Source organism: Petaurus breviceps, unplaced genomic scaffold (assembly GCF_028583685.1).
Source record: "Petaurus breviceps papuanus isolate PSGF00001 unplaced genomic scaffold, PetGlider_PUasm1.0 551, whole genome shotgun sequence".
In the NCBI taxonomy this organism is placed as follows: domain Eukaryota; kingdom Metazoa; phylum Chordata; class Mammalia; order Diprotodontia; family Petauridae; genus Petaurus; species Petaurus breviceps.
Genome location: NW_027186372.1, coordinates 32,517,949 through 32,529,385, shown reverse-complemented (window position 1 = coordinate 32,529,385; position 11,437 = coordinate 32,517,949). Strand labels below are relative to the sequence as shown.

Below are 11,437 nucleotides of genomic sequence, written 5' to 3'. Positions count from 1 at the left end.
GGGGACGGTGCATACAGAGGGTACCGCGGGTAGCGCAGGGGATAACTTTCACTACAGTAGCAATCTCGATAGGGCTTATTTTCGGGGGAGGGCTTATTTTAGAGGAATCTTACACAGTAAGGGGAGGGCTTGTTTTCGGGATAGGTCTTATTATCGGGGAAACACGGTAGCACAGTTATTGTGTACAAACAAATAATTACAGATATAATGTGGAAATAAAGAAGGTATAAGGTGTTGTGGTAGGTGAAAGAAAAAGCATGATACTATTTCATTGTTTGAATAAATTACTTGAGACGGATCAACACCCCCCAGTTTTTCTTTAGAGATGAGTTCCCTTACAGAAAAACTTCTGTACAGCAACCTAGCGCTTTCATTAGGAAGATTAATTTGGTGTCAGAAGAGAAAAACGGTACATTGTTTTGTCTTTTGTGTTTATATACACATTAAAATTTCTTGGAAAATCTGTTATCTACAGAACATTTTGTTTTTGCAGGAGATTGTATTATGTATACTTTTTTACTAATAGCTTCAGCAACCAGTAGAAAAATGAAGCAAAATTTGATGAAGCTTTTAATTAAAAGAAGCAAAATGGTACATAATGTGGATTTTGATCTGGGAACTTGTAGTACTTCAAAATGGTAAAGCCTGTTACTGTGATCTAGCTCTGGAGGAGTTGGAAAACTTAAATTCCCTTTTTTCCCTCCCTAGTCTCTGCAAAATTCTAGGCATGAATAAGCATCACTCCAGTTTCTAATAACTGGAGGAAATTGGATTAGATCATATGGTAACTTTCCATTTATAAAATTCCATTAATTAGTAAACAGTTTTTTCTCCCTTAGCTGGTTGTCTTTCTATTTAACATTCCCTCAGTGTGTAGTAAGAGCAGTATTTAAAGTAATGTGACTTTTGGCTATGTTAGACTTGATAGTATCTGAGTTGGAGGGTTCATGTTGATTTTAACCATGAGTAGGCCCAGAGTAGAGATATATATCCTTCCACTTACAGTTTAATGGCAGAACCTGTTGATCTTATCTTTATTTCCTATCTACATATCTAAAGTCATGTCATAGTATGAACATTATGTTTTAAAATAAGTTATTTTTCAGAGAAGCTTAATAATTCTTTTTCCCTTTTAGTCATTATAAATTCATAATTTTTAGGACCAGCCTTTTTGGCTTTCTCTTTTGAGGACAGACTGATCTAGGAGCAAGCACCCTAGCATACCCAGGATGGCTACTAGCACAGGTTCTTTTATCTGCTTTTCTAAAGGAAAGCAGCTCAGAAAGGGTTAACAATTTTACTTTACTCGAGCATATATATATATATATATATATATATATATCTATATATATATATATATATATATATCATTTACTTAGTTCAGGGGAAAAGTCAGCACCCTGAATTTCAGAGAATACAAACAGAAATTACAAGCAGACAAAAAAAAAAACCAACAGAAAATAAAACAATTCAACAGACCAACAGACAGGACTTCTAGCTGTCTGACCATTACATACATACATCGTTACCAGAGAGAGAAGCACCAACATCTGGGCTTTCAAAGCTGGGGGGCTCAATGTCTACCCCTGAGTTTCATCTGGCCAAATCACACAACTCTTCCCATAAGTGAGGCCCAAAGCAAAACCTCACCTCATATACTCTTCTTATAAGGATACATATAAAAATATATACCTTCTTCAGGGTCAAAGGACATCATGATCTTTGTGACCCACTGCCTAATTACAAAATAACAAAAGTTATGGGCCTTCCTGAAAAACAAGACTTCCCTAAGCAAGCTTCTTTTGTTGGGCTCCAAATGAGGCCTCGGGGTAGGGAATATCTTCAGATTTTCTTACCATTACAGCATCCTGACCAGCAATCAAATTAAAACACAATTTGTTACTTTATGTAGTTTACATTCTCCTTGGTTAGAAAATGAAGAACCTATCCTTAATTCCCTTTACCCATTTGTAAAGTTTCTTTCCTCTCTGTACTTTATATATGTGTACCTGTTTTATATTTTTAACTTTAATATTTTTTCATATTGATGTAAAGTGTTTGGTCTTTGTGTTTTGCCCATATTACCTTCTGCTGGATTGTAAGTGCCTGACAATACAGCAATAATGTCTTATTATCTGGTACCCAGCAAAATGCTTTTGTCCATATAGGTAGCAGGCACTTAATAAATGGTTTCTGAAAGAGTAATAGAATCCTGGAATTGGGAGGGACCTTAAAGATGATATAAATCTGAATCTCCATTTGTTTGATGTCATATGTCCCTCCCCCTTTAGTCTCTCAGTTTTATCTATTAAATGACTGGATGAATCAGACATATTTTAACTTTTCCATTTCTTTTCCATTTCTTTACCATTTGTATATTAAAACAAATTCAGATTCATAGAAACCTTTCAGAAACTTGCCTTTTCTCATCCTTCTGGATGAGATTCTGGATTCTCATCCAGTTCAGTGTTCTATTTTTACATCGCTCCAAACTCTACCTTTTTAGGGGGAACATATGTATCCTGAGGCCATTTTTAGCAATTATATGAGATAAAGGCTGTTTAAGACTAACCTAGGAACTGAACCAAAGTGCTTTGAAAATCAGTGTTTTTAGATATCATTGTTCTTATCCCACTTACTTTTGCTCTTTATGTTCAGAATTCCAAACAGTCATCTCCTAAGTGAATATTTAGAAGAAACTTGTTACATTTTTGTCTAATTTACATGTTCAATAATTAGTTGCATTCAGGAACAGTAATTTTAGAAATCTTTTAACTTTTACAGCCCATCATGTTTAGAGGTGAGGTGCGTTTGAATGTTGAGGAAAAGAAGACACGAGCAGCCAGGGAAGGCGACCGTCGAGATAACCGACCACGTGGACCAGGAGGCCCACGAAGTGGGCTAGGTGGTGGAATAAGAGGTCCTCCCCGTGGAGGAATGTCCCAGAAACCAGGATTTGGAGCTGGAAGGGGGATTGGTCAGCGTCAGTGAATTTGGCACACAAATCTTCACGTGATGGCACAAACCTTTGCTCCTGCAGCGTTGTGAATTTCAGCCTTGGATATCTTGGAATGTGACCCTAGCCTGTTATATAGACTGCCTACGTTTGATACAATTTCAGGCCCTTTTTTGTTTGTGTTAATGGTTTTTGTGTGTGCTGTTTTCATCCCCTGCTGCCCCCATAAGTCCGCGTCCCCAATTCCAGTTTGTGGAACAATATTTTAGGAAAAGTCGATTTTAAAAGAAGAAAAACTGAAATTCCTTGCTCACCTCAAATATACGGACTAGATTTTTTTTTTTTACAACAGCGGTTTTATCCCAAAGGACTATATCTTTTGCTTATGACTGATATTGGAATAATTTTCTTTTTCCTTTTTCACGTGTTCCAAGAATCGGTCAGAAACCCAGGATTTGGCAAACATTTTGAGGGCAGGAAAAACTCCAGTTGTTCATTGAGGGCCGTGACTACTCTCTGGTTTGGAGTTGTTGCCACTGGAAAAATTGACAGTCACACTTTTCTCTGTGGCATGGTTAAAAAACGGAATAAAGGGTATTCATAGAACTTTTTTTGCTTTTGATACGTGATCACATAAAAATGAATTCTAAACTACTGTTTTTACCACTTGGAATTTTGGATTGTGAGATAGGTTTTAAATGTGTAGAATTCAACTCTTTTAAACGCTTTTCCTGAATTTGTGGAAAAATTTTTTTATTGAAGTAGGGAGTTTTTTTCATGTTTTAGTTTGTATTTGTAAAAAAACAAAACAAAACAAAAAAACAGCAAAATTGTTGTGCCTTCTATTTATCTCTCATTCCAGTCTTGGCAAATTGTTTTAAAATAAATAAAAAATAAAAACATCTAGATTTGCTTTATCAGGTTCAGAGTATGTGGGAATTTTTCCCTGAAATGTTTGTTAGATTCTTTTCATCTTAAGCATTGTCAAATTATATTATTTTTATCAAGTGTTCACACTTAATTACCTGGTTCTTAAAGGTATTCAGAAGATGAATCTAAACTGGAATGCTTTTGAGGCACTCTTGATTGAAAGAGAGGCGCTACTACACCTAAAATTAGTCATGATCAATATCTGATCCATCGTTATAGCAGGTGAGAAGGAATTTGAAACCCTTACTGCTGGAGTTTTAGCTAGCTGTCACAGAAATTCATAGCTGCCTGATGAGTTTGTTTTTTCTAGTTATTCTTATGTTAGTGAGCAGGTCTTATTTTTAAAGTATGAACAGTTTTTTAAAAGAAGTTTTTAGGATGGAAGGTTCATATAAAGGTAAGAGCTAATTAAATGTAGTATGTAGATGTAGTTGGTTGCTAGGAGGTGGTTTATGTGGGATTTCATTTAGATACTTGTAAAATCTAATCTTGATTTCTCCCTGTTTATCCATAGAGCAAAGCTATTTTACATCCTAAATACTTTTTAGGGGATCTTTATTTTTTGTATCTGTTGCTGGTCTTATTCTACCTTGGAATCAGGGATTGGGAAAGTTCACTTTATTTTGAAACTATTGAGCAGATCATGTTATAAATTGGTTAGTACTATACAATTTGTATTTAAGAACTTGGTTGAACAATCATATCCAAGGAGTAGTGGTTAATGGATTTGAACTCTGGAAAAAGGGAGATCTCCAGCCTCCTCAGGACTCTGTTCTGTTATCCATTGTTTTCATCCTTAATGTAGATTAAAGGCAGAATTACTTATAAAATTTACAGATCACATGAAGTGAGAGTCCAGAAGATCTTTGTAGACAAGTTGGATGGATATCTGTTACGATGAAAAATTAAAGATGAAATAGGTAGCTACTTCTATCTGAAAACTCTTGGTAATGAGTAAAAAAAATTAATATTCCTTTAATATAGTATCTAGAATGAGGGAGCTGTTAGTTAACCTTGTCTTTTTGGGGCACTGTTTAAGGAAGGATATTGACAAGCTGAAGTATACCCGAAGAAGGTCGCCAAGTTAAAGGATCTGGGAGCTATCTGAAAGACATAGGGAGGGAGGGAGGGAGGGAAGACGCAAGGAGGATTTGGTTATAAAACTCAATAATTTCACAAGTTAAGGAATGAAAAAAATTAGTGAAATCTAATCTAAGGAATTGATAAGCTTAATTTCCATGTATTTGCACTTGAAAAATATTTTGGGTACAAACCTGAGAAATACATTTGATATGTTCAAACTTGGTTAGGGTTTTCATTGTATTTTTTTCCCCTCAGACTAATAGACTTATTCAGTACCATATACAATTCAGCAAAAAGATGACATTTGTTAGAATTGCTGTTTGAACATACAAATTAAAATTTGGTATTAGTGGATAACTCATTCAAGAATCCAGATACCATAGTTTTCAGAAATTTCTTTTTGCTTACTGTCATGGTGCAAAGTTAGCAATAAAAGAGGATTTGGGCTTGCAGTCCCTATTATATGGGTCTTGGGATTAATCTCATCTCAAACTCCATTCATATCCATGGGGTGTGTCCTATGGACACCCCACTCCCCCCATTTTCTGTTACTTGAGTGAGGAAAGTATGAGCTGCTAATGTGTGCTTCCTAATGCCATGGAGAGCAGCCTAAGGGTGTGAAAACTGGGGATTATCTAAGTGTTAGAGTTTGTGGGGAGGAGTTTCAAGTCATACCTAGCAAGACTTCCTTGGTGTTCCATGACAAATACTTTGAGAATCATTTGAACTGTAGGGTGTACAAAAGTAACTGGAAAATGAAAACGACCTTGAATTATTTAGCTTGGCTAGCAAGCTAAGGATTCTTATTTTCATTTTATCTTTTTGACAAATTGAAGGAGATGAGGAGGGGGGTCCAGCTCTAAAGAGTCCAGCTCTCCCTGTCCTTTTTAAAAAATCACATTGGATTTCTGGATTTGGAATCTTGAAGTTTTTGAGTCATTTTGTCAGCCTTGATTTGGTAAGACTCAAGGATAGTCATGCAATGACATTGAACTTATAAACTTTTCTTATTTGACATCTCCTTTTATTGATGATAATGTTCCAGGAATCTTGGGGACCTGGATTCTAATCCTGGGTTATCACTGACTTGATGTGGAGCTATACTTACTCATTTGCAAAATGAGAAATAGAGGGATCTTAACTAGATGAGTAAGTTCCTAAAGGTTTCTTCTAGCTCTGACATTGATTTCTTAGCAGTATTGTAATTTGTTTATACTTCCATTGCCCTTTGTAGTTACTTACCATTAGGGTGTTAAGCAAATGTTTATGTTGGTATTGATAGTTTATACTTGAAGAGTATAAAGCTTTTCAAAAATACACTTAAACCAAAAATAGGCACTTTTGTGTAATGTGTGAGACTTAAATTGTCTAGAGGTGAACTTGTGGATTCTCTCATTGTGATTTTTATTTTCAAGGCCAGTAAAGGGGCACAGGAGTGTGGGAAATTAAAAAAAAAAACACCTTGTTTTGGAACGTGTTTTTTTTTTGGTTTAAATTCTAATTGTGGGCATCTTATATTTTCAGTGTACTTTTAAAAGTAAAATAATGAAGCCACAATGCAAAAATTTGAAACGGAAGGAATTATTAATGAACCCAACTTTCTGCCTGTTCTCTGCCACATTGTGTACATCGCTTCTTAACTGGGCCTTACTACCTCGCTTGTATTTGAGAAGGTTAATTAAAGATTCCAACTTGACAGCCTTTTGTTGAAGTAGAGGGTTCATAGCATAGGATAAGTAAGTTTTGGTGACTTTTTAATAAAGGATTTTCATTTTTGGTCAACTTAATTTTTTTAATAAGAATTTGAGGGATGGAGAAATGAGACTTAGCCTGTCAGCATGTCCCAAATGAAGTTTTATTTATTTTCTTCCCACACCTTGTGAATTGGGTGTGTGGAGAGGTTGGGTACATCAATATTTGCCACAAAATGGAGTTGTCTGAAAATTGAATTACAAATAAACATCTAGCACTCTTGCTAAATATAAGACAGTATTTTGTTGCATGACATTTTAAACGTGAGCAAGAGTAGTTTTCTAATGTTTGCTTTTTTGTAAATCATAACTTTCTAATTTTTTTATGTGGTACTTTGTTCCTGTATGTTAGAACCTTTGGATTTTCTGGACTAGATTATGAGTAACCGTTTTTAACAGCTCAGTATTCTGGGTTTTTTTTGGAGGGCAATTGGGGTTAAGTGACTTGCCCAAGGTCACATAGCTAGTTTTTTATCTGGGTAAATGGATAGAATAAAATGGATAGAACACTGGATTTGTAATCAGAAAGCCTCATCTTCATTATTGCAGATCTGGCCTCAGATACTAGCTGTGTGACCTTGGACAAGTCACTTAACCCTGTTTGCCTCAGTTCCTTATCTATAAAATGAGCTGGAGAAGGAAATGGCATTCCAGTAGCCAAGATAATCCAGTATCTTTGCCAAGAAAACCCCAAATGGGGTCATGAAGAGTCAGACACAACTGAAAAGACCCAGTGACAACAATTATTTGTAAATGATAATCAAATTTGGTTAAAATGAAATCTTCAGGGATGGAAAAAAACCATTGTACTCAAATCAATTTTCTGCAATAGGCATAATTGAGCTCTAAGGACTTAAGCAGCATGATATAATTGATGTGGAGCCCGTGTTTCTGTTTTATTCATAATATGTTGTAAAACTGAAATAGTAATGAACAATTCTACTTGGGGAGATGAAATTTTTGCAGTAAATATAAGTTGTCAGGATTTGAATGTGAGGCTACAATACAACCACCCACTCAAAGCAGAGCTGTGTAAATCTTTAAAAGAAAAGAATGTTATAAGATTATGGGGTGCAGATTGGGGGGACTTGTTTTCTGTTAGAGGTGAGACCCTTAAAAACAGTAAACAAAATGTTTAAAAGTTGACATTAAATAAAATTTTAGTGTAAAATTATTATAGGAAATGTTTAGGAACCAATCATGGGATTTGTTAGTGGGCATTCCAATCCGCACCTTGCTAGGAATACTTTTGTGAGTTGCCATGACTGAACTGCTCACATGCTAGCCATATGAGCTATTTGGAACACCTTGGTAGCTTTCTATTGTGTCCTTAGAGATTAATGAAGTCAAAAGGGTGGTAGAGGTGTTTAAGCAGGAGTATGAGCAGGGAATAATGAAAAAATGTAAAAAGGTTATGGCAAAAAGCATAGTGCAACTGATAGGGACTGGGACCTTGGGGAAAATGTTACTTGAAAACAACTTTAAAGATCATTTAGACCGAGGCTGGTGAACCTGTGGTCTCGAGGTCATGTGGCCTTCAAGATCATTGGGTGCAGCCTTTTGATTGAGTTGTAAGTTTTTGTTCTGTGGAGTTTGGGTTTAGTCAAAGGCTGGTACTGGATGACCTAGAAGGCTGGTATATGTCCTTGAGACTGTAGATTCCCTACCTGATCTAGGTTCTCAAGTGCAGACCTTTGACTACCAAACTTTATAGAACAAATCCTCTAAAGGAATTTGTTCTTTAAAACTTGGACTAGGTCAAAAGGCTGTACCCAAAGATCTAGAAGGCCACATGTGGCCTTGAATCTGTAGGTTCCTCACCTCTGATTTAGACCTATCTTTTAAAAAAAAATTTAACCCATAGGGGAATTCTGGGCTTAGAGTGGAAGTGATTACAACTCAGGAAATTTTAGTGGCTAACACTGGAACTATCATTTAAGCATGAGTTTGAGGCTAAGGTTCTTAACTATAACAACTGCTAATTTTGGGAAAGTTTGGAATTTGGGTGATAACAGATTCATTTGATGGAATTAGTAGCATTAAGTGCTTTACCAAGCCAGGTATTATGCTCAGTGCTGGTTAAGTGAATTGTATGGGCCCAGTTAGGCTCCTTTCTCATCCTTTCTGCCTCCTGGATTTCTCTTCGTGAGAAGAGTGGAATAAAGATAACTGGGAGAAAAAAGACAAGAAATTAAACATATCTCTGAATTCGTGATGCTATGTAAGGAAAGGTAAAAAATGAGAATTTTCTGATATGTGTATATAGGGGTAGGGGCAAGATTAGGGCTCTTATCACTTAAAGTGAGAATGTAAAATGAAGTATAGAGGGATCCCTAAGGCCTAATTCTAAGAAAATTTTCTAGTTTGCTTTATTTTTACTTTTTTGGGTTATTTGGAACCCAGGATTGTAATGATTACTTGGCTGCTAAGGGTACCTGCCCTCCTTAGACTTAGTTGATCTTGACCTGTCTTTCCTACTTAGGAATCCTAGAACTTGAGAATTGGTTAGGATCTTGGACTTTCAAACTACCCCAGCAAATTTCCCTCCCTCCCGCCCCCTCCCTAATCTTGTATGTCTCAACTTTTTTTTTTTTTTGCGCTTTTTGGAGGGCAGTTGGGGTTAAGTGACTTGCCCAAGGTCACACGGCTAGTTTTTTTGTTGTGTCTGAGGCCAGATTTGAAACTCAGGTACTCCTGACTCCAGGACCGGTGCTCTACTCACTGTGCCTCCTAGCCACCCTGAGGTCTTTTCTATTTCTTAACTCATCTAGATCTGAATGTGTTTATCTTCCCAGCCATCAATGGTTAGTCAGTAATTATAAATTGAACCAATCCACTCAGAGAAAATTTCAGAAAACTTTTATTTTTTCATTTTTCTGTTGGAATCAGCATGGATGGGTGTACAGCTGGTTCAATAAATATATTTTTATATACATGTACCACAGAAACCTTACATTCCATTTAAAACTGCAGAAATAGATTTTTTTCAAGCCAAAAAATATCTACCAATACTTTTGTTGTAAGTTCATGCAAAAAAACAGGGTGGAATCATACAAGTTAAGAGTTTAGTTGGAAGTAAAAATGTTGCATTAAGGAAGCAGTTGCTTGATGTGCTGCCAAACAGGTCCTTAACTGTGGCATTAAGGCCATACCAATTTTATACATATGTACAAATAAATTCCCATATAAAAGGGATATCACATTTTCTTCAGGGAAAGAACATGGAAGGGGAACTTCAGGGTAATTCTGCACAGGTTTTTCTGTCCAAACTTTCTTTGAGGCTCCCTTTATGGTGGTGTGTTATTTTTCTTTTACAGTGACTTATTTTTGGCCTCTCTGTCCTTGGAAGTAGAATGCTCTGGATAAATGAAACCTGCAAGATGTTTCCTTGTATTTCCTGCAAGTATTTTGGGCATTGCCTGAATTTTTTACCCTCAAACTTGTACCTAGTGACATACTGTATCTTTAAGGATTAACACCTATTAACTAAGGTTAAGGTGGTTTTCTTAAAAAGATCTAAAAAGTGGATCTCAGGAAATTTTTTGAAAAAGGTTCATATAGTTAATGAACACTTTTTTAAATTTTTGCTTTTTGGAGGGGGAAAGCAGGGCATTGGGGTGAAGTAACTTGCCCAAGGTCACACAGCTAGTGTTATGTGTCTGAGGTCACATTTGAACTCAGGTGCTTCTGACTTAAGGGCTGGTGCTCTATTTACTGCGCCACCTAGCTGCCCCAATGAATACTGATTTAGGAGCCTCAGCCATGTTAGTATGGCAGTTGGCTTTTTCTAAAATTTGCTAAAATTCCAACTTCAAGGGCCAGACCTTGGATCCTCCTTAGTCTAATCCACACCCTTCAAGGCACTGTGCTAAGCACGTCACCAATATCTCATTAACCCTCAGGAAGTTTAGTGCTATTATTGTCTCCACTTTATAGCTAAAAAAAACAAAACAAAACAGGCAGATAGAGGTTATATGACTTGCTCAGGCTCACATCTAGTAAGTATTTGAGGCTGGATTTTAGCCCTCCCCCCCCCCCCCCGCCCATGTGAGTAAGTAACTTTTACAATAAAGGTCAAGGCTTTTTAGCAAGTATATAAAAGGATCATGTCTTTTGAAGGTGATCTCTGTTGTAACTAATGATTGTCTTTTGTAGTCTGCCATGGTTGGGTTATGGCCTCTGAAACTAGCCAATGAATCCTGCTCCAGTCCTAATTGGAGCAAATTAAACATTTTCATCCAATATAAGTTTGTAGCCATTTAAAGTACTGAAATAGCTTTAGTGTTCTTTGACAACAAAGCCTGACTTTTCATCAGATTTAGAATTCCAAACCAGAAATGAACACTTTGTAAGAGGAGGTGGTAGATAGATTTTGTGTTCTTTTTGTTTGGCCATGGGCAAGGAATTTAAAATGTGTTCAAGCTGCTATATATGAAACATCCCTATACTTATTACACTCTTCTCTGGGTAGCAGTCTATTGTTGGGATAGCTTTTTAGTGACCTCATAGAGCTCATGTTCTGCAGATACAACCTTTGGGAGCCTCCAGGCCATAGTGAAGTACAGGAATTTCAGATGATCCCAATACAGTAAATTGTGTGTATAAGTAGACTAAAGTATAAGAATGCAAGGAGTGATGAACATCAAAGACATTATATTGGAAAAAATAGGAAGGCTGATTAAGTGTCGAGTGAGAACAGATGGACAGCTCTGGGGTC

General features: G+C 36.4%; 1 protein-coding gene across 4 annotated transcripts in view; it reads left to right on the top strand.

The window, feature by feature from the left end:
* Positions 1-3,873, top strand: part of G3BP1 (G3BP stress granule assembly factor 1) — a 137,658-nt gene extending 133,785 nt beyond the window's left edge. For 2 of the 4 annotated variants that reach the window (XM_069102559.1, XM_069102558.1), the window contains one exon: positions 2,785-3,873. In XM_069102559.1, the coding sequence (XP_068958660.1) occupies positions 2,785-2,991 (207 nt within the window). In that variant the 3' untranslated portion in view covers positions 2,992-3,873. The remainder of the gene's footprint in view (positions 1-2,784) is intronic. The other 2 variants (XM_069102562.1, XM_069102560.1) reach the window with 1 other exon arrangement.
* Positions 3,874-11,437: the final 7,564 nt, after the last annotated feature.